Genomic DNA, 27,791 nt, shown 5'->3' with positions numbered 1-27,791 from the left:
CTCGGGTGTTCGTAACTTGGGTGTTCGTAACTCAGGGACTGCCTGTATTGGTAATTTAAGCAGGCTCACCGCTAGTTTTTCTTTGGTCCCATACAGGGGTTAGACTTCTCCAGAGCACGGGTCAGCCAGAGGGGGTCAGCAGCCTGTGTCTCCGTAGGTCAAAGTGCTCACACTGGCTGCACAGCTTGTGAGACTCTCTCTCTCTCTCACTTCCTTGACACAGGTGCACATTTCCCTCTGCTGCCTTTCAAGCCTCCCTCCCCTGGGACCTAAAGTGGAGTTCCACCCACTTTTACAACTCTTCAGCATCCCTCACTAAACTGTGCACTGTAAACGAATTGGATATTTTTAAATTTTTTTTCTCAGCACCTACTGTACATCTGCTGTATTCATTTTTCACTTCCTCCTCCCTTGCCGCGGCCCATCGCATCATTTCCTGTTTGCAATGCCGTCAGAGGAAGGGCCAGCAACTTCCTCTGACACTGCCGTTGCTATGGAAACCTGACCTGAAACCTATTACACTGCTTGTGCTGCACTGAGCATGTGCGAGATCTGCAAGGATGAGATCCAGGAAGAAATACAGTCTGGCTTCAAATGCCCACACTTAAGATGGCCACACCCTGCTGTAAGTTTATAAAATAACAAACTACTGTTATGAACTAACAAAACAGACCTTAGTTTACAGACTAACTTTACTAGAATACATTAAGCTTGTGTATTATAGGGGTATTTTTATTTAAAAAGTATAATTTTGGCCGGAACACCACTTTAACCCCTTCATTACCAAAGTCCTAGTGATCAGGGTTTGAAGACTCTGCAACTGTCCCCTTTAAAGGGACCACAACTCAAATATTGGGGGAATGTACCTGCCATCTAGGACACATTCCCGGTGTCCTGTACAATATATATATATACATGAGATTGTATATATATATATATATATATATATATTAATACACCACCTGAAGTGTATTAGTAACAGTACACCACAGAATGCACTGTAGATATAGGCTACACTAGATGCAGAGTATATATATGTATACGAAACTCTACATATATATTAATACACTGCCTGAAGTGTATTAGAAACAGTACTCCAGTACTCTGAGACATGCCCCTTCACATAAATCACATTCCCACATTACCTCCCTCACCCTCCTGCTTCTCCTAATCTCTGGTGACATATCCCTAAACCCTGGGCCACCATCATCTGTCTTTGCCCAACGCTCCCATCCCCCTACACCCTCTGGCAGGAGCCGCAACCCACAGAACTTGGTCTCTATTTCTCTTTCTAAAACCAGCCCCCTTTTCCTGTGCCCTGTGGAATGCACGTTCTGTCTGCAACAAACTCACCGCCCTTCACGACCTCTTTATCACAAATTCCTTTAACCTACTTGCCATTACTGAAACCTGGCTTCATGAATCAGATACTATTTCTCCTCCTTCCCTCTCCCATGGGGGCCTTCTCTGGACTCACTCCCCCAGACCAAGTGGACGGAAGGGAGGTGGAGTGGGAATCCTTCTAGCCCCATGCAGCACCTATCAGGTACTTCACCCACCTCCCTCTCTGACACTCTCCTCTTTTGAGGCACATTGCATTTGTCCATTCTCTCCCATTTCTCTAAGAATTGCTGTCATCTACCGGCCCCCTGGACCAGTATCAGCCTTCCTTGATGACTTCTCTGCCTGTCTACCCTACTTTCTCTCTTCTGAAATCCCCACAATTATTCTCGGGGACTTCAACATCCCTGTTAACACTAACACTACTATTACTTCTAAACTTCTCAGTCTAACCTCATCGCTTGACCTGAAGCAATAGATACAGGCTCCTACCCACTCCAACAGCAACACCCTTGACCTTGTCTTCTCCTATCTATGCACTCCGTGCAACCTTTCCAACAATCCACTCCCACTCTCTGATCACCACCTTATTAGTTTTGCTCTCTCCCTGTCTTCCACCTCTTCTCCCTCCAACCGCCTAACAGTTACACGTAGAAACCTTTGCCACCTCAACCCTTCTCTTCACTACTCTGCTACTGATCACCTCTATGACAAAATCTCACCTCTGTCCTGCCCCAACCTAGCTACTTTCATCTACAACAGCTCACTGTCTTCCTCCCTAGACAAGCTTGCCCCCCTCACTACACGCAGAATTAGGCCCCCGACTGCTACAACCCTGGCAAACAGATGACACCAGAAGTCTCAGAAAACGTAGCCGCGCTCTTGAGCGCCTGTGGCATAAGACTAAGACCCAAGAAGACTTCACACAATATAAATCTGCCCTCCTAAAATACTATTCTTGCCTTCACACTGCCAAACAGACCTACTTTATCACACTCATTAACACCTTCTCATCCAGTCCACGTCAACTCTTCTCTACCTTCAACACTCTGCTTTGTCCTCCACTGCCTCCACCCACCAACTCACTCACTGCCCAGGAGATTGCCAATCACTTCAAAACTAAGATTGATACAATTCATGAAGAGATCGCCAATGCGCAAAAACCTCCCCCATGCAACACCCCATGTCCACAGATACAATCATTACTTCCCTCATTCATCCCTGCTACTATTACTGAGGTTGCTAAACTTTTATCTAACACTCATCTAACCACCTGCCCCCTGGATCCTGATCCCTCGCAAATGCTACGCTCACCCTCTGACTCGATTCTACACTCTCTAACTCACATTTTCAACCTCTCCCTCTCTTGTGGCATCTTCCCAAACTCTCTAAAACATGCGCTAGTCACCCCCATACTTTAAAAGCTCTCACTGGACCCCACCAATCCCAACAACTTACGTCCCATCTCCTTACTCTCCTTCTCCTCCAAACTTCTTGAAAGACTGGTCTACAACCGACTAAGCGACCATCTGACCATGAATAAACTTCTTGATCCCCTTCAGTCCGGTTTTCGCCCTCAACACTCCACGGAAACTGCTCTCCTTAAACTCTCAAATGACCTACTAATGGCTAAAACCAGTGGACACTATTCTGTACTACTTCTCCTGGATCTCTCTGCTGCCTTTGACACAGTGAACCACCCCCTCCTCCTCAAAAAACTCCACTCCTTTGTTCTCCATGACTGTACTCTTCGCTGGTTCTCATCCTACCTCTCCCACCGCTCCTTCAGTGTCACTTACAAATCTACTTCCTCCTCTCCTCTTCCTTTCTCCGTTGGGGTCCCCCAAGGTTCTGTTCTTGGACCTCTCCTTTTCTCAATCTACACCACCTCCTTGGGTCAGTTGATTGCCTCCCACGGCTTTAAATATCATCTCTACGCTGATGACACCCAAATCTATCTCTCCACCCCCCAGCTCTCTCCATCTGTCTTCTCACGCATTACCAACTTACTAGCAGACATATCAGCCTGGATGTCATATCACTTCCTCAAACTCAACCTATCCAAAACCGAGCTCATGATATTTCCTCCCTCAGGTGCCACTTCCCCTGATTTCTCTGTCAATATCAACGGCTCAACTATCAACCCATCTCCCCACGCCAAGGTCCTAGGTGTAATCCTGGACTCTGAACTAACCTTTCGACCCCACATTCTATCACTATCCAAAACTTGCTGCCTCAATCTCCGCAACATCTCCAAGATACGCCCCGTCCTAACCAATGTCACCACAAAGCTTCTAATCCAATCCCTGGTCATCTCCCACCTCGACTACTGCAACTCCCTCCTCATTGGTTTACCTCTAAATAGGCTATCCCCACTTCAGTCCATCATGAACGCTGCCACCAGGCTCATCCACCTCACAAACCGCTCAGTGTCTGCTACACTCCTCTGCCAATCCCTCCATTGGCTGCCACTCAGTCACCGAATTAAATTCAAGATACTAACTATAACTTACAAAGCCATCCACAATCTGGCCCCCAGCTACATCTCTAACCTAGTCACAAAATACCAACCTAATCGTTCTCTTCGCTCCTCCCAAGACCTCCTGCTCTCAAACTCTCTTGTCACCTCATCCCATGCTCGCCTTCAGGACTTCTCCAGAGCCTCCCCCATCCTCTGGAATGCTCTACTCCAATCCATCCGATTTTCTCCTACTTTATCCACTTTCAGATGACCCCTGAAAACTCATCTCTTCAGAGAAGCCTATCTGGCCCCCACCTAACAACTGTACATTTATTTTCTCAATCAGCACATCACCCACAGTTATTACCTCTTGTATCTCTTGACCTTCCCTCTTAGATTGTAAGCTCTAAGGAGCAGGGCCCTCTGATTGCTACTGTATTAAAGTGTATTGTATTTGTACTGTCTACCCTCAAGTTGTAAAGCGCTACGTAAACTGTTGGCGCTATATAAATCCTGTATAATAATAATAATACACCATGGAATGCACTGTAGATATAGGCTACACTGGCTAGATAGATAGATAGATATATATACACACACACAAGACTGTATATATATATATATATATATATATATATATATTCATACACTGCCTGAAGTGTATTATATACTGTACACCGCTGAATGCACTGTATATATATACGCTACACTGAATGCAGAGTATATATATATATATATATATATATACATAAATACACTGCCTGCACTGACTGAATATATATATATATATATATATATATATATATATATATATTAGACTGACTGTATGTATATATATAGATATATATGTATATATATATCTATATATATATAGATATATATATAGATATATATATATATATCTATATATATATCTATATATATATATATCAAATACACTGCCACTAACTGAATAACCTGCCTGCTTAATGTAACTCAAGCTATCTCTCTGTCCACGCCAACAACACTACACAGGGCCACCGTGTAAGCTGCCTTATATAGTGTGGGGCGTGGACTTAGTCGCCCTGAGCCATGATTGGCTAAAGTCACCCTTCCTTTGGCCAATTATGGCTCTCTTAGCAGAGGACGCTGTGATTGGCCAAAGCATGCAGGTCAGGTGCATTCTTTGGCCAATCATCATACAGCAAGGCACTGCGATCTCGCAGTGCATTATGGGGCATTCCGCGCCGCTCTTATTTGCCACGAACGCCCCATAATGTTCACTGTTCTGCGAACGGGCAAACACCCGATGTTCGAGTCGAACTTATGTTCGACCCGAACATCAAGCTCATCCCTAAGGCTCGATTCACACCTATGCATGTTGCTTTTGGGCGTTTTTGGAGGTTTTTTTTTTCATGCTTGCCACGTTTTTGAGCAGCGTTTTTGCGGCGTTTTTGCCGCGTTTTGCGTTTTTTTTTTTTTTACAGATTTTTTTACAGTCTAAAAAAAAATTAAAAAAAAAAAAAAAAACGGCAAAAACGCATCAAAAACGCTGCAAAAACGGTGCACTTGCGTTTTTGATGCTTGTCCATTGAAATCCATTACATGCAAAACGCTGCATTTTGCATGGAAAAAAGTCCCCGACCCTTTCCAAAAATGCAGAGAAACAAAAAGGCATTGATGTGAACATGTTCCATAGGAACCCATGTTAAAAAATTCCCGTGCATTTCTGCAAAATGCAAAATGCATCAAAAAACGCGCTAGTGTGAATGGAGCCTAAGTGAGAATAATGAATATCAATTAGAGATGAATGCATTATCATGTGTAGACACCTGTAGGTAGTCTGTGGTCCTTCGGGCCGCATTCACACTTGAGCTGAGCATTTTGGTCATTTTACAGGCTTTTTTTAAATCATCTGTAAGTGTTTGTTTTTGCAGGTATTTTCACATTTTTAAGGCATTCTCATTAAAGTCTATTATGGCAAAAAATGCTTGAAGCTTTTAGCTCAAAAGAAGCTCATATACTTTTGAGCTATAAGCCTCAAGCGACACCACACTCAGGTGTGAACAGGCACATTTAAAAACCATGGGATCTTGGATGTTAATCGTTTTGGGGCTTCAAGCTTTGAGCTACAAAACGGTTAGGTGAAATTTAGATCAGCGAATGCCAACATTAGTAGAACCATGGTTTTCATTACATGTATAACTTTTAAATATAATGTACAGAGGTGTACACAGACATAGTTACTCATAACATACCCAGGCTGTGTAGCAATGCCTCACAGGGTTTATCTCTCAGACAAAATAACAGGAAATTGAACGTCAAATACTTACCGCAATTTTTCCTTTCCTGACGAGCTCCATGGCAGAACGCCTGGGTAGGGGCCCCGCCCCTTCCCACTATCAGGACCCTAACTCATAAATTTGTGTCTCACCCGCAGCTCGATGTTCCATAACTAACCAAGCTGGGTGGGAGCTGTGTTGCCATGGAGCTCAGTAGAAATGGAAAATTGCAGTAAGTATTTGGCTTTCAATTTTCTGTTTTCCCTGACAGCTCCATATCAGCACTCCGGAAACAACTAGGAGGAGGGGATAATGCTAAACACACTTTAATTTTGGCTAGAAGACAAAGTCTAGATGCTTCTGCCCAATTCAACTGTCGCTGGCTCTATACAGTAATGAGCCATCAATGTATGTATTGAGGCTGATGTAGCTGTCTTGCAGATTGTCTCTGGGGACACTCAACCTGCTACTTCTAGGAGTACACTGTGACCCCTTCTGGCACAGGCAACCCCTTCAAATTGTAGGCCAAGCAGATGAGCTCTGCCAACCAAGAGGCGATAATCCTGCTGGAAGCCTATAGACCTTACATATTTCACTTGGAATGACGAACAGGTGCTCTACCTTCCTTATATCAGCTGTTGCTTCTCAAGGCTCGGCCCACATCCAGCAGTCTTACTTCTTGGGCATTTCCCAAAGGGAACATAGAAAGGACAATCTCTTGTGTGATGTGAAATCTGGAGACTACTTCATGTACGAACCCAAGCATTGGTTTGAGCACAATTCTGTCTGGAGAAAACGTGAGAAAGTTCTTTAAACCCTAGGGCTGCCAACTCTGACATGCTCAAAGCTGACGTGATTGCCCATAGAAAAGTTGTCTTCAGCGATAGGTACCACACGGATTTATGCTGATTGAAGGTGTCTGACATCAGAAAGTCCAGTATCAACGGGAGGTCCCATTTTGGGAACATCAGAATTTTAGGCAGTTTTCAGAAGAGTTGTGGCTTTGAAAAATTGTGTAATCAAGGCATTAGTCGCCCATTGGCTGCCGGGGAATATTTAAAATGGGGAAACAAAAGGACCACCTCCAGAAGAAAAGACCAGGCTGTTAGGTCCCAAAAAAACCTGCAGTAATAGTGACCATTCATTGTTGTTCAGGGCTATCCTGGGCAGGTATTCCACTTGAATATTCTTCTGGCTGGGCCCATAGACTGCTGATAGCTGCTGTAAATTGACCTGAGCCCATTCCAGATTTGGCATGACCTCTCTCAAGAGGGAGATGCTATGAGTCTCTGTTTCTGTATGTAAGCCACGGCTGTTGTATTGTCTAGCCTCATTAGCACAGATTCGCCCTGGATTAGATGCTCGAAGGCTAGGAGAGCCTGAAATGCTGCTCACAACTCCAGGATGTTGGAAATCACTGGCGTACAACCAGCTTGTTGGGGTTTTCCTGAATAGGTGCCCCCGGCTACAGCCAGCAACATTGATCATTGTATTCTGCTGGCGTGGAAGACTCCAGGATCATCTCTAGTCCAGGATCATCTCTCTCTCTGCCCTCAATCTCCTTCTCTGCCAATTCTCTCTATTCTCTCAAGTCCATGATCACCTCCCTCTCTGTCTACTTTCTCTACACTTTCCAGTCCAGGATCATCTTCCACGCTGCCCACACTCTCTATACTCTCCAGTCCAGGATCACCCGCCTCTGTCTACTCTCCAGTCCAGTATCAGCTCCCTCTCTGCCTACTCTCTCTGTTCTTACCAGTCCATGATAATCTCCTTCTCAGCCCACTCTCTCTATATAGTCCAGGATCATCGACCTCTTTGTCTACTCTCTCTACACTCTCCAGTCTAGGATCAGCTCCTTCTCTGCCTACTCTCTCTGCACTCTCCAGTCCAGGCTTAACCACCTCTTTGCACACGCTTTGCACTCTTTACACCCTCCAGTCCAGTATCTGCTTTCTCTCTCTCTGTGTACTCTCTATACACTCTTCAACCTGGGATCATCTCTCTCTGCCCACTCTCTCTACACTTTCCAGTCCAGCAGCAACTCCCTTTCTGCCTACTCTCCCCGCACTCTCAAATGGCCAAAATGTGTTTTTCAATGTGCTCACTGTAATGCAGCTGACTACTACAATGATTTTTTGCTTCCACAGCAGTCCACAGGTATGAAATGTGTACTGGATACTCACATTGGCCCAAGCTGGACTAATGTAACTATGCAAAAAAATCCATACCTGGAGTTCAGCTTTCAGTCCACCTTCAGGGTAGCCTGCATGGTAAAACGCGGCATTTTACTGTGCAAGCTAGTGTCAGTGTTGACTGTGGTAACAAGTGTTTTTTTTTTTAACTTCATTTAAAGTGTGTTGTGCTGCTGTGTGATTACATGTGGCGCCATCCAGTGTGCTGCAGAAAAATGCAGACACGCTGCATGTTTCTGCATTGCATATCACACCAGTGTTGTGGTGTGAATGGGACATATGAAAAACAACTTTTTTTTTAATGTGCCCTAGCAGTGACCCATGTTTATCCAGTCTGAAAAAGCGTAGGTCACTGCACATAGTGTGAATGAGCTTTCAGTCTGCCTGCCATGGATTATGTATCGAGTAAATGGAGTAGTTTTTCTGACATTCGCCTCACAGTGTTTTCTCTATACCTTCACAAGCTGACTTCCCTTCTTGCCTGAAGTTTCCCTTTCACAGAATGAGACAGGTGGTAGAAATCTGAACTTACTTCTAAAAATCCGACCTACGCCATTTGTTTGCTCCTGCACACCGGGAAACAAGGTTTATTTAGCTTTTGATGTGAAATTGGCACTTGCCTTTTCCTCAGCAGGTACATGTTTTACAAAATAAAATTCAAAGCCAGTCAGTCAGCACCTGTCATAACAAGGAACTCTCGCCATTTCTCTAAAGCGAGCTTGCTGCACCCTTTTGGCCTCCAGATGTCTATAATTAAATCTATGTGTAAACATTAATGTTGTGCATCTTCCATGGGGAGTCTCACTTGCCACACTGGAAAGGTGTAAGCTGGGAAGAAGCAAAGCTTGCTGAGCTGTACAAGCAGTAAACAGACGGGAGGAACAATTGCTGGAGTGTACGGTAAGTGGAGCTGTTGGCACACAATAGACAGACAGGCGCAGGTTTCCGGAATCTACATACAAGCAGTCATGTCTCAACACCTCTGACTCCCCAATGCTGACAAGCTAAACAACTTGTTTTGTCTCTGGGAGCTTTTCAGTCATGATTAACTGCTTCTAGTGTATACTAATTATATGAAAGACTCCCACTTACATCAAATTTGAGCTTTCTACACTTTTTTTCACCTATTTATCGTGCTTTTAATTATTATTAATTTTATTCTTATTTACTATACATTTAGGTCTTTATCTGGTGGTTGGGTTAATATCCCTTAATGTTTTTGTTTTTTTTTATTAACTCTTACTGTTTGAGTGTAGAATGAGAAAGAAAGACCTTTATATTGTAATTTAATATTGGTTAATATAACTTAAATACCACGTTTGCACAGAAAACTGATGTATGAAAGCCGGATTTTCTCGGCAGGATAAAAACACGAGTATGGTCTGTATAGTACAAACAAAAACACACGTACATATGCATGTAAAAATTTTCTAGCACCCAAATAATATAATCTACCTTTTCAAGGGAGAGGTATGATTCACCCATGTGCTTGCGCAGAAAATACTGACCAGTAATGCAGAGTTTTGTATTTATTTACTGACCTAGAAACAAAATATACCTGTGCTCAGATCCCAATAGCTTGTACATGCATATAATCTACCAGGTGCTAAAAAGGTGTGACCACATTAACACAAAAAAAAATGGGGATATTTAGTTCACACATATTGCAACACGTTTAAGCTGGCCAACTGCATCAAAATAACCCCTCTTTAGCCAGTCCTACTCTGCTTTGCCACTGCAAATGCTACTGTGAACACAATCAGACACAAAATGGGGGAGAGCTACACGGTTTAGGTCTGGCCACTGACCTGCAATAAAATAGAAACAAGATATACCTGTGCTCAGATCCCAATAGATTGTACATGCAGATATTCTACCAGGTGCTAAAGGGCTAAGGAGGGATTACTTTGACACAGTTGGCCAGCTTAAACATGTATTGCAATATGTGTAAACTGAATATCCCTATTTTTTTTATTGCAAAGTTTGCTTGAAGGGGTATAGTGTTGTGCAGAGGGTTCATCTAGTATTTTTTATTGCAAAATTTGCTTGAAAGCAGTGGCGGCCCGTAATGCAGGGCGCAGGGGCACCGCCCCCCTCTCCATACATCTGGACCCCTAATCTATATGGAGCCGGACACATGGATTCCAATGGGGTTTTTTTTTTTAAGCACGTGATTAGAGCCAGAGGGTGGGCTCAGGGCTCAGTCCAGGATCTCCTTCTCTGCCTACTCTCTCTACTTGCTATTGTCGGAGAAGCAATCCTATTGGCCTAGGAGGAGGGGGAGGGAGGAGACGCACGGCTGCCATGATGCATAGGAGGAGACGCAGGAGAAGCCCCTGCCCATTGCCCACGCCATAGATGGGGTTAGTGCAGGGCTGGTAACAGACTGACCGGGGGGAGGGGTGCATTGTTTCACACATCCCCCCCCTGTGAAAATATACCACCAGCCGCCACTGCTTGAAAGGCTATAGCAGTGTGCAGAGGGTTCATCCTGTATTTTTAGTATTTACTGACCTAAATGCATAATTAGTTTACTGATATTTATGCCCCTGTGTGTACAGGCACATTGAAGGCCATGGGCTGCATTCACAACCGTCCCTGATTTAGAGGGACTGTCCCTCATTCGGAACAAAGTCTGTCCCTCTATCCCTCTTTCCTCCTCATTTGTCCCTCATTTTGGTCTGATCTATATAGTTGTATATAAAATGTACTACTTATCAAAAAGTGTTTCCCAGTGCTAAACCTTTTATCCAATTTCTAAATTGCTGCATTTGTAAATTCCAAAAGCCAATATAAAGGAATAGTAGTGGTAAAAAAGCACTTATGGGTTTAACCAATCATTTTTTTGTACAATTTTTCTTTAAGGGGAACATGGCAGGGGGTGTGTCCTATGCCTACATACTTTTGCAAATTGGTATCTCTCATTCCCATCTCAGAAAGTTGGGAGGTATGCATTCAGGTCAGTAAAACAAACATGCCTTACTGCCTATAAACATGGCGTTTTTTGGCACCTGTGGCAGTGGGACCCTGTGCGACTTGGAGGATTGCTGGTTTAAACCAGATTTTGGAGAAACAGACACGCTTATTGCACAGCTGTGCTGGGCTATTTAGTTGTGACCTGACTATGGCTCAGGGCCCCACCCAACAGACAGGAGGTCTGTGCATGGGAGTCATGGGACTCCCATTCCTCTGCAGGAGTCAGAGGCTGCATGGGGCAACCAGAGTTTGCATGTCTACAGGTGGCAGATGTAGTCTGTGACAAAGCAGTAAGGAGCTGATCGGGAGTAAGCTAGGAGAGAGCTTGACTCTAAGGTACTCTTTTGGTCTGGGTAGCAGACCTAAGGCCTAGGCTGGAGTCTTGAAGCAGCCGTGTGGCAAGAGAGTGAGCCAGAAGGCTGAAATATTCTGTGCAAGATATAGTAATGGTGGAACCCCCTGCATGGGCTACTGATGTCTTTTGTGAACTTCTCCATTCTTCTAAATAAAAGTGGGCTACCATGCCCTTAAAAATACAGTTTTGGACTGGCGCACTCATTGAAAACGCACCTACCGCTTGTGTCTGATCACCCCAATCTTACACACTCATGTGCAAGAGTCCTTAAAGTGGATCTAAAGACAAAAGATTTTTTTACCCTAAAACATTCTCTACATTAACCACTTGCCGATTGTTTACTGTATATGTACAGTGGCAAAGCAGCGCCTCTGCACAGGTCCTGTACGTGATCCTTCACTTCTAGGTCTGGGGAGTGTGTGCCAATCAGCAGGTCCGGTGGACGTGATGTCTGCTGGGACCGGCTGATTGTTCCAGAGAGAGATAGAACAGTGGTCTGTCTATGTAAACATGGCAGATCACCGTTCTGTGAGAAGGGGAGGCAGTGATCCTAGGATAAAAATGGAGCGCTAGAAATGCAACTAGTGTGATATGAGACAGTTCCAAGGCCCTAAGGCAAAGTTCTTGTGCTGCTGGAAACCAGACCTGTTCTGGTCTGCATCAGTGTAGGCAGCCAGCTGTAGAGAGCAGAAGTAACTCTATATGCATGGGAAGAGATAGAGTGCAGTAAGTTGGTTAAAATCCAAGTTTAATAAGCGTTGGTTCATCTTACATTTGAGTAGATAAAAACAAACATTGTTGTAGGCTTAGGCGCCTAATGTCCGGCTGGGCAGCGGTGCTGTACAGTCCTCGGCGGCTCCGGTGGTTTCCAAGGCTCCGAGGCTGAAGACAATCACACGGCAGGCACGTCAGCGTTGGTGGACAGCTCGCGTGCATACTCCTTCATCAGTCGGACGTTAGCAGCCTAAGCCTACAACAATGCTTGTTTGTATCTACTCAAATTTGAGTTGAACCAATGCTTATTAAACTTGGATTTTAACCAACTTACTGCACTCAGATTGGCGCCGCTCTCTTTCTGCCTCTTTTCCGAGGTAGTGATCCTGTGTTTCTGCTAAGCAGGAACATAGACCTCTGCCTTCTCACAGTACAAGCACCTCCCCCACACAGTTAGTTAGCACTCCATAGGAACACATTTAACCCTTTGATCACCCCTGATGTTAACCCCTTCCCTGCCAGTGTCATTAGTACAGTGACCATGAATATTTTTAGCACTGATCACTGTATTAGTGTCATTGGTCCCCAAAAAGTGTCACTTAGTGTCCGATTTGTCCACCGTAATGTCGCAGTCCCGCTATAAGTCACGGATTGCCGCCATTACTAGTAAAAAAAAATGTAAAAAATTAAAATTCCATAAATCTATCCAGTTTGTAGACACTATGACTTTTGCACAAACCAATCAATATAAGCTTTTTGGGACTTTTTTGTTTTACTAAAAACATGTAGCAGAATACACATTGGCCTAAATTGATGAAGAAATTTGATTTTTTTAATTGAATATGTTTTATAGCAGAAAGTAAGAAATATTGTTCTTTTTCAAAATTGCCCATCTTTTTTTGTTTAAAAAAAAAATGGCCTGGTCATGAAGGGGGGGGGGGGGGTAAACCTTTCAGAGGGCAAGTGGTTAAGGTAAAAAAAAACTTTCCAATGTCTGTGCCCCCCTCCCCCCAAACACTTACCTGAAACCACTCTTGATCCAGTGCTGTCCCCACCAGCCTCTCTTCTCCTCTTAAATTCGAGGGCTTTACTGAGAGCAGCTAGAGCTATTGGCTCCTGTTGCTGTCAGTCAAATCATGTGAAGAAGAAGCGGGGGGGGGGGCAGAGCTAAGCTGTGTGTGTCTATGGATGTACACAACTCAGCTCAGGAGCAGGCCTACACAAGTGGCCCCATAGCAAGCAGCTCTTGCAGAAGAGGAGGAGCAAAGAGTGCCAGCAGGGGCCCCAAGAAGAGCAGGTAAGTATAACATTTATTATTTGAAATAAAAAAACAAGCTGATCATCACAGCAATCAGCTACCTTGCTGTCATGCACCCCCCACATCTCCCCTTCCCACTGCAAACATGTAAAGCCAACACTTTTCTCATCTTTGTTTCCCTCCTCTCTTCCATTTTTTTGGTTTCTCCGGTACCCTGTCTCCATTCTTACCAAGGTGAGAACGACTTCCCATCCAATCCTCTTGGGATATCCACGTCAGATGTCCCAGGTAGCATTGGCTTTTATATAGCAGCTGGAGGTGGGTACAGATGCGGTGGCTACAAGAACACTGAACAGACAACTGGTCCCCAATGACATCCAGGTTCGCTGAAGTAGTGGATCACAGCAGGACAACGCTGGATTTGCTGGGTGTGCGAGTATATTAATTGAGTATAACTCACCTAATAATGTAAGAGGTGGTTAAAAGAATATTTATTCCTGTGGGGGGGAGGGGGGAATGAAGTTGCTCTTTAGCATGCACACACAAGGCAATAGAAAAGCTCAAGTTGTTGACGGGTGTGTGGGAATTGCACTGACATGGCAGTTCTGCGTTTGACCAGCTTTGTGTTGCCATGCTCTTCTTTGGATAAAACATATCCCACAGATGTGAGTTTGAACTGCAGGCAAAGCAGGTCACGTGCAACCTTTTCTTGTCAAACACTGCATTTGAAAAGAACACTCATCAACATGAGCAGCAATAGACATATCGCATGCAATCCTGAATACACAGGCTTTATTTTTTCATCTAGATGATCCTCGTCATCAAGATGCCCTTCTTGTCCAAATAAGTTAATGTGAATGTAAAAGCAACTCCTAGCACCTCAGAAGCAGCTCAAGGCTACTCCATGAGCAACTAAATTCAAAGCAATTCAGAAGTACCTGAAAGCATACACCATTTGCTTTTTGTCAGGGCTGGGCTCAGTCCTTCCTTCTCAGAGAAGGCCGCTCAGCAGTTGGTTAATTGGCAGCTCCAATCTTTCCACAGTGACTCACCTGATGGGGATATCCTGCTCGTCAAGTCCTGCTGGTTATTTAAGCTGTTCAGTACAGATCCTCTCTGCCTTCACCTTGTCAACACATCCAGAGACTCTCTCCTGTGTACCTGTTAAAGACTTCCTTGGCTGACGTCCCTTCTGGTTCCTGATCCTGCTTGCTGTTCCACTATGCTGATTCTCCAGTTTCCTGATTTCCTGGCTTGTCCTGAAGTGCGCTGATCTCTGGTTCCCTGGCATCCTGGCTTGTCTGACTATCCGTTCCGGTTACCGAAATTTGGCTCTTGTTTTGACTACATTTACTCTGTTTACCTTTTACAATTATCATTATTAAACAACTTCTGTCTCAGTCTGATTCATGGTTTCTGACAGTAGGTGAAGACCATGAATTCAGAAGATAGTAGTCAATCCACTTGTTGGTAATATTTTTTCCAGATTGGAGGAGCAGGATCAGTTTGCCATTACAGCGTTCACCTGGAATCTCCCACTGTGGCTGCTCCAGTACAACCTGTGTTGCAGGCCATCCCTGTTGCTGCTCCAGTCTCTGTGCAGGCACCCACCTCGAGTATTACCTCTATAAGAGGTATGTCTGGTTCCGCTCTGCTTTCCCAGCAATTTGGGGGCGATCCAGTTCAATGCAGAGGGTTTCTTAACCAGGTTGAGATAAACTTTGAGATGCTGCCCCAGGCATTTCCCACGGATAGAAGCAAAGTAGGTTTTGTGGTATCTTTGGTTTCTGAGAGAGCCTTGGCCTGGGCAAACCCTCTATGGGAGACTCAAAAACCCATTGTCCTGAGCTACCCAGAGTTTGGGGCTTCTTTTAAAGGGGTATTTGACATTCCCGCACGCTCCGTTTCTGCTGCCAAGTGCCTCATGTCCATCAGACAGAAAACAAGAACTGTTGCCGATTACGCCATTGAATTCCATACTCTGGCAGCAAAGGTTGCTTGGAACAATGAGGCCCTCGTGGCTGCTTTTTCTCATGGTCTCTCATATACCATCAAAGATGAGATAGCAGCCCGAGATATACCCACTGAGCTGGAGAGGTTGATCACATCTGCCATCCTCATTGACTCCTGACTCAGAGAAAGACTCCGAGCTTTGCAGTCCCACCCTTGCCTCCCTCACCTCCCATTCCTCCTGGTACTGAGTCGGCCAGTGAAGGTGAACCCATGCACTTAGGCTTCACACGTCTCTCTGCGGATGAGAGAACCTTTAGGAGGAGGGAGAGATTTGCCTTTATTGTGGCCAGGCAGGTCACTTTTTGAAGTCTTGTCCTACCCATCCTGGGAACGCCCAAACCTTGAGGTCCTGTAGCGGACAGACCTTAGGTGGCATTGTTTCGTCGCAAGTTATCCAGAAGGATAAGCCCCTGGTCCCGGTTATCCTTTCTTGGTCTGAGTCGTCCGTCGAGATACAGGCTCTTATAGACTCTGGGGCTGCAGGCCTGTTCATTGATGCTGCCTTTGTATCTAAGCACTCAATTCCGCTGCAGCTTTGTGCCACTCCACTTGCCATTGAGGCTCTTGATGGGAGACCGCTACAGCCTGCCCATGTGACTCATGAGACTGTTCCATTGTCCATGACCATAGGGGCTCTTCACCATGAGATAATCAACTTCCAAGTCCTTTCCTTACCTAAGTTTCCAGTGGTTATTGGCTATCCTTGGTTACAGAGGCAGTACCCTTCTTTTGATTAGCTTCATGCTGAGGTTCTTTCCTGGTCGCCACAATGCAGTAAGACATGTTTTCAGAAGGTGGCTAAGGTCCTGTGCACCTCTTCACTCTACTCCCAGCCGGAGGAATACTGCAATTTTAGCGATGTCTTTGACAAAGGTCAAGCCGGTAGTTTGCCTCCACACCGATCGTACGATTGCGCAATTGACCTGGTGCCATACCCCCTCGTGGCCGGGTTTACCCTTTGTTGGTCTCGCAGGAAAAGGCCATGGAGGTATATTTTGCAGAGGCACTTTTTCGAGGATTCATCCGCAAATCCTCTTCTTCTGCCGGTGCTGGTTTCTTCTTTGTAAAGAAGAAGAGTGGTGAACTGAGACCTTGTATTGATTATAGGGGTCTCAATCGTCTCACGATTAAGAATGCTTATCTAATTCCGTTGATTACGGAGTTATTTGACCGCCTCAAGGGAGCAACGGTTTTCACAAAGCTTGATTTGAGAGGGGCATACAATCTCATGAGGATTAAGGAGGGCAACAAATGGAAAACTGCGTTTAATACCAGAACAGGCCATTATGAGTACCTTGTAATGTAATTTGGCCTTTGCAATGCTGCGGCAGTTTTCCAGGAATTTATTAAGATTGTCCTCCGAGATTTGTTGCAGCTATGTGTGGTGGTTTACCTCAACGATATCCTCATATTTTCCAAGTCCCTAGAGAGCCACCACACAATGTCTGCCGTGTGCTTTAGAAGCTAAGAGAAAACAATCTCTATTGTAAATTGGAGAAGTGCGAGTTCCATCGTGAACAGGTTAATTTCCTGGGTTATGTCATTTACACTGCTGGTTTTTCGATGGACCCAGAGAAACTTTCAGCAGTTCTACAGTGGTATACGTCCTCTGCAGCGTTTTCTTGGCTTTGCCAATTATCGGGAGTTTATTCATAACTTCTCGTCCCTGGTTAAACCCCTGACTGATATGACCAGAAAGGACGGTAACCCACAGAGTTGGTCTCCGGACTCCGTTAAGGCCTTTGAGAGTCTCAAGGCTGCCTTTGTTTCTGCTCCTGTGTTGGCACATCCTGATCCTACGTTACCCTTTATCCTTGAGGTTGATGCTTCTGAGACTGGAGTTGGAACCCTTCTGTCTCAAGTCCTACCTCTGAGAGCTCTATGCATCCTTGTGGCTACTTTTCCAAGAAATTGTCACCTGTGGAATACAATTACCAGATTGGGGACAGAGAGTTGCTAGCGATCATTAAGGAATGGAGGCATCTCCTCGAAGGTACCACTGTGCTGGTTCTCATTCTTACTGACCATAAGAATCTCACATTCTTGTCTGAGGCTAAACGCCTCTCTCCAAGAAGGGCGCGATGGGCTCTTTTCTTGTCAAGTTTCAATCACATCTTCAAGTCTCATTCTTACCCAGTACTAAGAATTTAAGGGCTGATGCTTTGTTGCTACAGTTTTCCTCCACTTCCAAGTTGGAATCAGTTCCTGTTCCAGAGATTCCTCCTGTTCATATTCTGGCTACGGTTCGCACCAGTCTTACTTCTCCTTTTGGTGACAAAATTCTTGCCGCTCAGGTCCATGCTCCTCCTGAGAAACCTTGTGACTACTGCTTTGTCCCTGAGAGTCTCCGTACTGCCGTGCTCCAGACTTACCATTCTCCCAAGGCTGCTGGTCACCCAGGGAAGAATCAATCCTTTTGGCCATTTCCCAACAATTCTGGTGGCCTAGTCTACGTGCTGATGTAGCCACCTTCGTAGCTGCTTGTTCTGTGTATGCTCAGAGAAAGACACCACAACACCTTCCAGTGGGCCTCCTACAACCCATACCCAACGGAAAGAGACCTTGGACCCACCTGTCCATGGATTTCATTGTGGAGTTGCCCAACTCTCAGGGCAACACAGTTATCCTTATGGTGGTTGATCGGTTCTCGAAAATGTCAGTCAACTTAAGAAGTTGTCCACATATAAGAAACTGGCTTCCATTTTTGCTCGGGAGATCTTTTTCTTACATGGGCTACCCAAGGTGATCATCTCAGACAGGGGTAGTCAGTTTGTGCCCCGGTTCTGGCGAGCCTTTTGTGCAAAGTTGGGAGTTCAGCTTTCTTTCTCCTCTGCATATCACCCGCAGTCTAATGGGGCCGCAGAATGAGCCAACCAGTCCTTGGAACAGTTTTTACGTTGCTATATTTCTGACCACCATAACAACTGGTCAGACCTCTTACCTTGGGTGGAGTTTGCTCAAAATAGTGCTTTGAATTCTGCTTCCCAATTGTCCCCGTTTATGGCAAACTATGGTTTTCAACCTTCCATGTTACCTGACTCATTTGTTCCGCAGAGCATTCCTGCGTTAGAGGAGCATTTCCGTGGTCTTTGTTCCACTTGGGCACAAGTCCAGGAGGCTTTGTGACATGCCAATGATAGGTACAGACTCCATGCTGACTGCAGACGCCTGCCTGCGCCTTTCTACCAGGTTGGGGATAGGGTCTGGCTGTCATCTCACAACCTCCGACTCCATGCTCCCTTACTGAAGTTGGCACCTCAGTTTATTGGGCTTTTCCGTATTCTCCGCCGAATTAACCCAGTGGCTTACGCTTTAGACCTTCCTTCAAATATGCGTATCTCAAATGTATTCCATGTCTCCTTATTAAAACCTTTGGTTTGCAACTGCTTTACCACCTCAGTGGCACATCCTCACCCAGTACAGGTTGAGAACCATGAGGAGTATGAAGTACAGTCCAATGTTGACTCCTGTAGGTTCCGTGGGTGCATACAGTACCTGGTGCATTGGAAAGGGTCCAGTCTCCATGCTTTCCGTAGACGTTTTCCCCTCAAACCTGGTGGTCCTCCGAAGGGGAGGGGTCGTTGAGGAGGGGGTACTGTCAGGGCTAGGCTCAGTCCTTCCTTCTCAGAGCAGGCCACTCAGCTGTCAGTTAATTGCCAGCTCCAATCTTTCCACAGTGACTCACCTGATGATGATACCCTGCTCGTCAAGTCCTGCTGGTTTTTTAGGCTGCTCAGTCCAGATCCTCTCTGCCTTTGCCATGTCAACACATCCAAAGACTCTCTCCTGTGTACCTGTTAAAGACTTGTTTGGCTGATGTCCCTTCTGGTTCCTGATCCTGCTTGCTGTTCCACTATGCTAATTCTCTGGTTTCCTGATTTCCTGGCTTGTCCTGAAGCATGCTGATGCCTGGCTCCCTGACGTCCTGGCTTGTCTGACTATCCGTTCCGGTTACCTAATTCTGGCTATGTTTTGACTACATTTACCTTTTACTATTATTATTATTATTAAACAAGTGTGATTTTTACTGCACTCCTGTCTCGGTCTGATTCATGGTTTCTGACACTTCTGAGTCTGATGTCTGTGCACATTGGCCTTTAAAGGGTCAGTCCACTCAAAATGTGTTTTTAGATGTTTTAAGCTTCACTGAGAGTAGTTTTAACTGCTAAAGGATTACTATTTATGTCCATCCAGTCCTGAGATTTACACAGCTTTGCTCCACAGCACAGCCCAGTCTAGCAGGGGAGGGGACCTGATCTTTCTCTATTGCAATCCCACTTTCACATACAGGTCTCCTCCCAACCCCCACCCTATCATTGGACAGTGAAAAGAGAAGCAGCATACTGATACGCTCATCTCTCTGTCATTCTGCTCTATCCTCCTATGAGCATGGTTGTTGCAATGCAGCATGCCTGTGCAGTTTCTCCCACCCCCTTTCTGAGCTTTGCTGCACAGACTGTACAGGGACTGCAAGAGGCTAATACCAAGTCAAATTCAGGTACTTATAAATCAGAGATACATTTATGTGTGCCTTTTATATATTCCTGGACTCTGGAGTTCAGCTTTAAAGCATATGTAAATCCAACCACTAAAGTCTCATATAAGCTTTACCTTGTTAATGTAATTTCAAAAGTCATTTTCAATCTGCCACTTTCAATCACTAACTAATATCAGGTGATTCTGCCATTAAGGTCCTTGTTCAGGCACGTCTTGTCATAGGGTAACAACACTCTGTCCTTGTCTTCATATTCTGGTCCTGTGCAGTCACCCCCCTCACATGCTCTCCCAATGGTGACTATAAGCGGCCGTGCTGATGCACATTGCATGGACTTATTCTTCTGAGGGAAACTTGCCCTGATAAATGACATACAGCAGCTGCTGGAGTTCATACATTTAATCACTTCAGCTCTGGAATATTTACCCCCCCTTCCCGACCAGGCCATTTTTTGTCATATGACACTGCATTATGTTAACTGACAATTGTGCAGTCGTGCAACGCTGTACCTAAATAACAATTTTGACCTTTTTTTCCCCACAAATAAAGCTTTCTTTTGGTGGTATTTGATCAGCTCTACATTTTTTATTTTTTTGTGCTATCAACAAAAAATTTTGAAAAAAAAACAAAACATTTTTACATTCTGCTATAAAATATATCCCATAAAAAAAATGTAAAAAATCTAATTTCTTCATCAATTTAGGCCAATATGTATTCTGTTACATATTTTTGGTAAAAAAACAATCACAATAAGCGTATATTGATTGGTTTGTGCAAAAGTTATAGCATCTACAAACTATGGAATATATTTATGGAATTTTTATTTTTATTTATTTTTACTAGTAATGGCAGCGATCAGAGAGTGCGATATTGCAGCAGACAAATTGGACACTAACTGACACTTTTGACACTTTTTTGGGGACCAGTGACACTAATAGAGTGATCAGTGCTAAAAATATCACATCGAACATTTGTTGTCGGAAATTCCAACCCTGTGTACGCAGCATAAGAGGTTAATGTACTAAAGGCAAATAGACTGTGCACTTTGCAAAGTGTAGTTGCCCTCTGCAAATGCAGTTGCTCCAGAGCTTAGTAAATGAGGTAAAGCTCCACTTTGCGAAAAGTACCCAATCACGTGCAAGGAAAATTAAAAAAAAAAACAGCATTTTTGCTTGCACATGATTGGTTGATGGAAGTCAGCAGAGTTTCTGCCCATCTAATAAGCTCTGGAGCAACTGCACTTGCAGAGTGCAGTCTTTTTCCCTTTAGGAAATCAACCCCTAAATGTCATTCCTTTAGCCCACGTTCACATTGGGCTGGTTTGGCACGCGATTTGACATGTCAAATCGGAGCCTATTGCTGGCAATGGCAAAGTCCGAATTGGTGCGACGCTGACTTTGCGGAGCTGCACTGATTCCCAAAAGTAGTTCTTGCACTACTTTTGGCGATTTCAGGGGCGATTTTAATAGACATCTGTGCATGAACCTGCACAGATGTCTGTCAAATCACCCCGAAGTCGGACTGAAATGGTGGTTTGAAATCGTGCAAGTTCAGCTTTCAAACCCACCCTCAGTGTGAAAGAGGGCTTAGGCTGGGTTCACACTGTTGTGTGGAGCGGCTCGCAGCAGGGGGTCCGGTGTGTCCCTGTTCACTGTTTCAGGTCTGAATCGGTCCGAATTTTTGGCTGAATCCAGACCTGAAACAGACCAGAAGACGCACAGGACAGGACACAGCACTCTGCAGCCGTCCCTGAGCTGTGTGAACTGGCTCCATTGAGAGTCGGTCACAGTCTCCTGACATGCAAATTGGATGCGGTGAAACCCACATCCAATTCGCACCAGTGTGAACCCAGCCTTAGAGAATACATGCACTGTAATGCATATACTAGGCACCGTAAGACAATGCATATTGTAAGGAAATGTTTTTCTGTTGCCTGTAGCTATCAAATTAGATGTACCATTCTTCCATAAGTAGGTCAAAAAGGAAGTAAAAAGGTTGTGGGTAATAATAAAGCTAGGGGGATTGTGATTAATATTAGCAGTAGTAATAGAAGATAACTAATACCCAAGAAGCTGGCTCTGAAGTAGAGTACAGGGACTTGGTAGCTGATGGAGTACAGGACGTGATATTCATAGTGAATCACTTCTGTTTCCTGAGCTTCCTGTGGTATAACCAAGCTCTCATCCTCTTCCTCGTGGAAACCCTGCAAAACAGAATGAAGAATATATTCAATTACATTCATTCAAAAGCATTTTCCTGACATATCATAAGCACAGCGTGATTTCAACATCCCCATGAATTCCAGGAACACAATTGATTTTTCAGCATAGCAAAAAAAAAAAAGAATTTACACAACTGACAGTGTTTACTTGGTGAGCTGTAAGTTCTGCTAGGATATTTATTAGTACAACATGATGACTATGCAGGGGTGGATTTATATTATGGGAGCCTACATGCAATACAACCTTTGGCACTCAAAGCAACACCACCCTCTGCTAGGATGACTTATGCATTCTGGTCTTAAAGCCCAACTCCAGGAATTAGGCAACTTCTTCCCCCACACTGCAAGAGTTAAATGCTCGTTCAGTAGAGGAGTGCCTCCTCTATAAGGCACTCCTGATTGCGGTCACTCTGCCTCTTCCACGTACACTGAGGGGCTATTAACGCTGCATTGTTTGAGGGGGAAGCAGACATGTGATCACTGTTGGGAATACCTTAGAGGGGAGGCTTTGCGGGAGACGTTGCACAGATGGCTCCAAGAGACTGCCCATAGCTCCAAGTGCCAGAAGATTAGGTGGACAGTGCCGGAGGGGGTATGCAGGGTAAATAATGTGGCCTCTTCAGCTGTCTAAAGGTGATCTCCAGCCATTAACCAAATTCACTCCCAAACCTCCGTCTACCCCTCTAGAGCAGTGATCTCCAAACCGTGGCCTTCGGGCCGAGCACTATTCCTCCCACTGACACCAACGATGGGGCACTATTCATCTCACTGACACCTGCGATTGCCCGTTAACCGGGCCGGACCGTGGATCTCTGTGTGTAAACACAGAGATCCACGTCCTGTCAGCTCAAAGGAGAGCGATCTGTGTTCCCAGAACGGAGGAACACTGATCGGTCTCCTCCCCTTGTGCGTCCCCTCTCCCTACAGTTAATAGCATTCCCTAGGAAACACATTTAACCCCTCCCCGCCCCCTAGTGGTTAACCCCTTCACTGCCTGTCACATTTGCACAGTAATCAATGCAATTTTATAGCATTGATCGCTGTATAAATGTGAATGGTCCCAAAAATGTGTCAAAAGTGTCCGATGTGTCCGCCATAATGTCGCAGTCATGAAAAAAAATTGCGATCGCCGCTATTACTAGTAAAAAAAAATAAATAAATAATTTTTTTTTAAAAATGCCATAAATCTATCCCGTATTTTATAGACGCTATAACTTTTGCGCAAACCAATCAATATACGCTTATTGCGATTTTTTTACCAAAAATATGTAGAAGAATACGTATTGGCCGAAACTGAGGAAAAAATTTTTATTTTTTTTTTAAATTGGGATATTTATTATAGCAAAAAGTAAAAAATATTGTGTTTTTTTCAAAATTGTCGCTCTTCTTTTGTTTATAGCGCAAAAAATAAAATCCGCAGAGGTGATCAAATACCACCAAAAGAAAGCTCTATTTGTGGGGGAAAAAAGACGTCAATTTTGTTTGGGTACAACGTCGCACGACCGCGCAATTGTCATTTAAAGTGCAACAGCGCTGAAAACTAAAAATTGGTCTGGGAAGGAAGGGGGTGAAAATGCCCGGTATTGAACCGGTTAAAGAGTTTGGAGACCCCTGCTCTAGAGCATACAGCGTTTTTTTCAACATATGTAATGAGAAACAGCTTTACTACCTGTGATATCCTCACAAGGCTTGTAAATAGAGGCAGTTGCTTGGAGGGGAGATCAGCAGGGTGTCCCAGGTCAATTCTTACTGATGTGGGCATACCCCCACCAAAACTGCATCTCCTAACAGTCCTTTACATATACGGGTGTAGGCAGGGTCTTGGAAGTCAAGACAGCAACATTGTTTCACTATGTCGGAAGCCAAACTGCTTGGTGAGACTCTATGGAAGTGCAGCTTTGCTGTTCATTTTTGCTTGAGCGAGATCAGCTTTTGAAGCCAATGTTCGGTGCAGACAGGAACCGGAGGAACACACTCGGGACTTGGAATGGTGCAGCCCTATCTTTGTGTCTACTGTGTAACGTAAGGTTGTCTAAGCCCACTCCTATCATGCCCTGCTTTTCAAGTGTTTCAATGCAACAATCAAGAAAAATTAAATCCCCCTTTGACTGCCATCATAAAGAAAAAGTTAATTACCTTGCACACTGATCAGCCGTAACTTTTTGACCACCCACCTAATATTTAGTAGGTCCCTGTTTGCTGCCAAAACAATCCTGACCCTTCGAGGTATAGACGTCACTAGACCTCAGAAGTAGTATCAGGCACCAAGCTATTAGTAACAGATCCTTCAAGCCCTGTAAGTTGTGAGGTGGGGCCTCCATGAATTGGATTGTTTTTCCAGCACATCCCACAGAAGCTCATTTGGACTTAGATTTGGAGAATCTGGAAGCCAAGTCAACACCTCAAACTTGTTGTTGTTCCTAAATCCATTCTTGAGCCATTTTTGCAGTGTGGCAGGGTGCATTATTCTGCTGAAAGAGACCACTACCAGGGTCCCATGCAGCCAATGCATTCCTCTGTGGTCCAGTTCTGATGCTCATGTGCCCATTGTAGGCATTTTTGGCTGTGGACATGGGTCATCATGGGCACCCTGACTAGTCTGTGGCTATGCAGCTCCATGCACAACAAACTGACCCATGTTTTCTGCTTCCAACACATCAACTTCAGGGACAACATGTTTACTTGATACCTACTATATCCCACCAACTTTCAGATGGCATTGTATCGAGATAATCAATGTTATTCACTTAACCTGTCAGTGGTCATAAAGTTATGGCTGATTGGTGTATTTGCACTTCATAAGGTGTAAAAGGGCATCATTACTGGATTAAAGATGTAAAAAATAGTCAAATAGGTTAAAAGGGACAGAGGAAATCAGTGAAATTAGCCAAACATATCCAAAAGCAAGCAATGAACTGTAAACTATCTACCCTAGTTTAAGCATATAACAATAAAACACAATTTATTGTTACTTAGATTTAAATTAGGAACCTTAATCAGTCCTGGTGGTTGGTGCAATGGTCAAGATGGAAGTCTTGCTTGGTTTGGGAGCACAGGCAAAGCTGCTTGCGTTTTTTACCAGTCTGCAGCTCTGTGATCTTCCCAAACACGTGGCTATGTGATCTCACTTCCTGCCTCCCTCCTTTTACTGCCAAGAAGCACAGCTACTGGATGGGATACATGAAACCCTTTAACTTTGAAAATGGTAGCCAAAAATTATATTCCATATTTACTACAAAAAAAAATTAGGGCTGTTACTGATTAAAATTTTCGTGTTCGATTAATCCTTTTTTTTGAATTGATTAATTTTTATTAATTATAACGCACATACAGATCCAACTACTTTTAGCTGATCTCCTTGCATTGCAACTCTGCATTAATCACCCAACACTAGTTAGTTTCCACAATCCATGACTTAACTTCACAGTTCACACAAATATGGTTTAAATTCAAACTGTAGCAAGCGCCGCCGTCATGGCAACAGCAGAAGCCGATCCACATGGCAAAAATATCACAGCTTATCAGCCTTTAAGGACAACAATGTTAAAAACGGAGGTTATCAAATTTGCCTACACTTAGATTACTGAATGATCCCAGTTAACCACATCCATATTTACCATCACTGTCCAGGCTGTCACGGACATTGACGTCACCGGACTTCTCCCCCTTTCCCTTTGTTAGCAGACGGAGGCACTTGGGGAAGGGGGAGGTGTCCTGTGACGTCGATGTCCGTAACATCACCGGATCTCCGGCGGAACTCCCTGAAGACCCGGAAGCCGGCGGAGAGGTGAGTACCAATCAAAAGAATTTTGATTGATCAAAAAAATTAACGATTAATCGAGGAATTAATCTTTAATTTCCCCAGCCCTAAAAAAAATCCCTAGAATGGCCATAGCATCATAACATACCACCACATACCAATAGAATGAGATTGGACAAGTATGATAGAATGGACCAATTCTAGATTGGGGTGGCTAGTGAATCCAATGCAAAATCTCTGTTGGTCTTCCCCTTTTGGACATGTGGAGTTGCACGGCACTTGAGTAAGATGGGTGTCTCAAAAAGACAAAATATTGGTGCTGCTCAGGTACAGAGGTAAAGTCCAACTAGACCGCTGTGAGTGCAGACAGGGACTGGGAGCTCGTTCCTCATTTATTAAGCTCCAAGGGATGGAGTGAAACACATTGAAGGTGTGGCCTGGCTGGAGTCCAGGATGAAGCTGCCATTCATCTCACTTTATGCACATGGGTCTGCTTCATGATGTGCGGCTTATGGAGCTTTTCCTTTGACATTGTTTTTAACAAAGGCATCTGAAACTCACCCTCCAAGTTCTCCTGAGGAAGCGAATGCTGCTCATGAAATGCGTAATATCTTTATTTGTCTCACCAATGTTACAATCATACAATACAATGTATATGATTACCAGCTAAATATAATATCTAAGATATAGTGTATAGTGAGATCTACATGGAAGGAGTTCAAATGTAATCAATATAAATGTGATTGTGTTTTAATACCAGCCTGATTAACCACTGCCCACCCGCATTGTACTGTGGACAGGCGGCTCCTACAGGCACAGTGACATACCTGTACGACGCTCCCTGCTGCTCCTGGGTTCAGGGCACGTGCCTGCGTCCCCCCACGACTCCCACTGTAATTGGACACAGCAGGATTTTGTCAGTAGGTCCTGGTCAATGATCCATGGCCAGGACCTGCTGATCGGCTGTGTCCAATCACAGCCCAGAGCCCTGTGTTGATAAGCAACACAGGGCTCTGTACAGAGGGAACAATATCTGTGTTTCTTCAGGGAGAAGGAACAAAAAGTTTTTTTAGTAAAAAGCAGCACATAATACACACATTATCACTTGTTAGGCACACACTTAACCCCTTGATTACCCGAGATTTAAACCCCTTCCCAGCCAAAGCCATTTAGTACAGTGACAGTGCATATTATTATCACTGATTACTGTATTAGTGTCACTGGTGATGTCAGTGTCAGTTAGTCAGTTCCCACCCAGTGTCAGTTAGTGTCAGGTTTGCCGCCACACTATCACAGTCCCACTATAAGTTGCTGATCACTGCCATTATTAGTATTAAAAAATAAAATAAAAAATCAAGTGTTTATATATATCAGTTTGTAGACACTATAACGTTTACACAAACCATTCAATATGCTGTACACTTATTGTGATTTTTTTTTTATTACCAAAGACATGTAGCAGAATTCCTTTTTGGCCTACATTTATGAAGAAATATGATTTTTTTTATTGGATATGTTATTATAGCAGAAAGAAAAAAATATAGTTTTTTTTTTTCAACATTTTCGTTCTTTTTCGTTTATATAATAAACAATAAAAAACCTGCTGGTGATCAAATACCACCAAAAGAAAGCTCTATTTGTGCGAAAAAAATAATTATATAAATTTTGTTTGGGTACAGCGTTGCATGACAGTGCACATACCAGTTAAAAATTGCCTGGTCATGGAGGGGTTAAAACCTTC

At 44.2% G+C, this 27,791-nt stretch overlaps 1 protein-coding gene across 3 annotated transcripts in view; it reads right to left on the bottom strand.

The window, feature by feature from the left end:
* Positions 1 to 27,791, bottom strand: part of ATG10 (autophagy related 10) — a 310,382-nt gene that overhangs the window by 90,391 nt on the left and 192,200 nt on the right. For all 3 annotated transcript variants that reach the window (XM_073624449.1, XM_073624450.1, XM_073624448.1), the window contains exon 4: positions 22,134 to 22,272. In XM_073624449.1, the coding sequence (XP_073480550.1) occupies positions 22,134 to 22,272 (139 nt within the window). The remainder of the gene's footprint in view (positions 1 to 22,133; positions 22,273 to 27,791) is intronic.

This window comes from Aquarana catesbeiana, linkage group LG01 (assembly GCF_042186555.1).
Source record: "Aquarana catesbeiana isolate 2022-GZ linkage group LG01, ASM4218655v1, whole genome shotgun sequence".
Taxonomy (NCBI): Eukaryota; Metazoa; Chordata; class Amphibia; order Anura; family Ranidae; genus Aquarana; species Aquarana catesbeiana.
The sequence above is the reverse complement of the archived record's forward strand: the minus strand, read 5'-3'. Positions and strand labels throughout refer to the sequence as shown.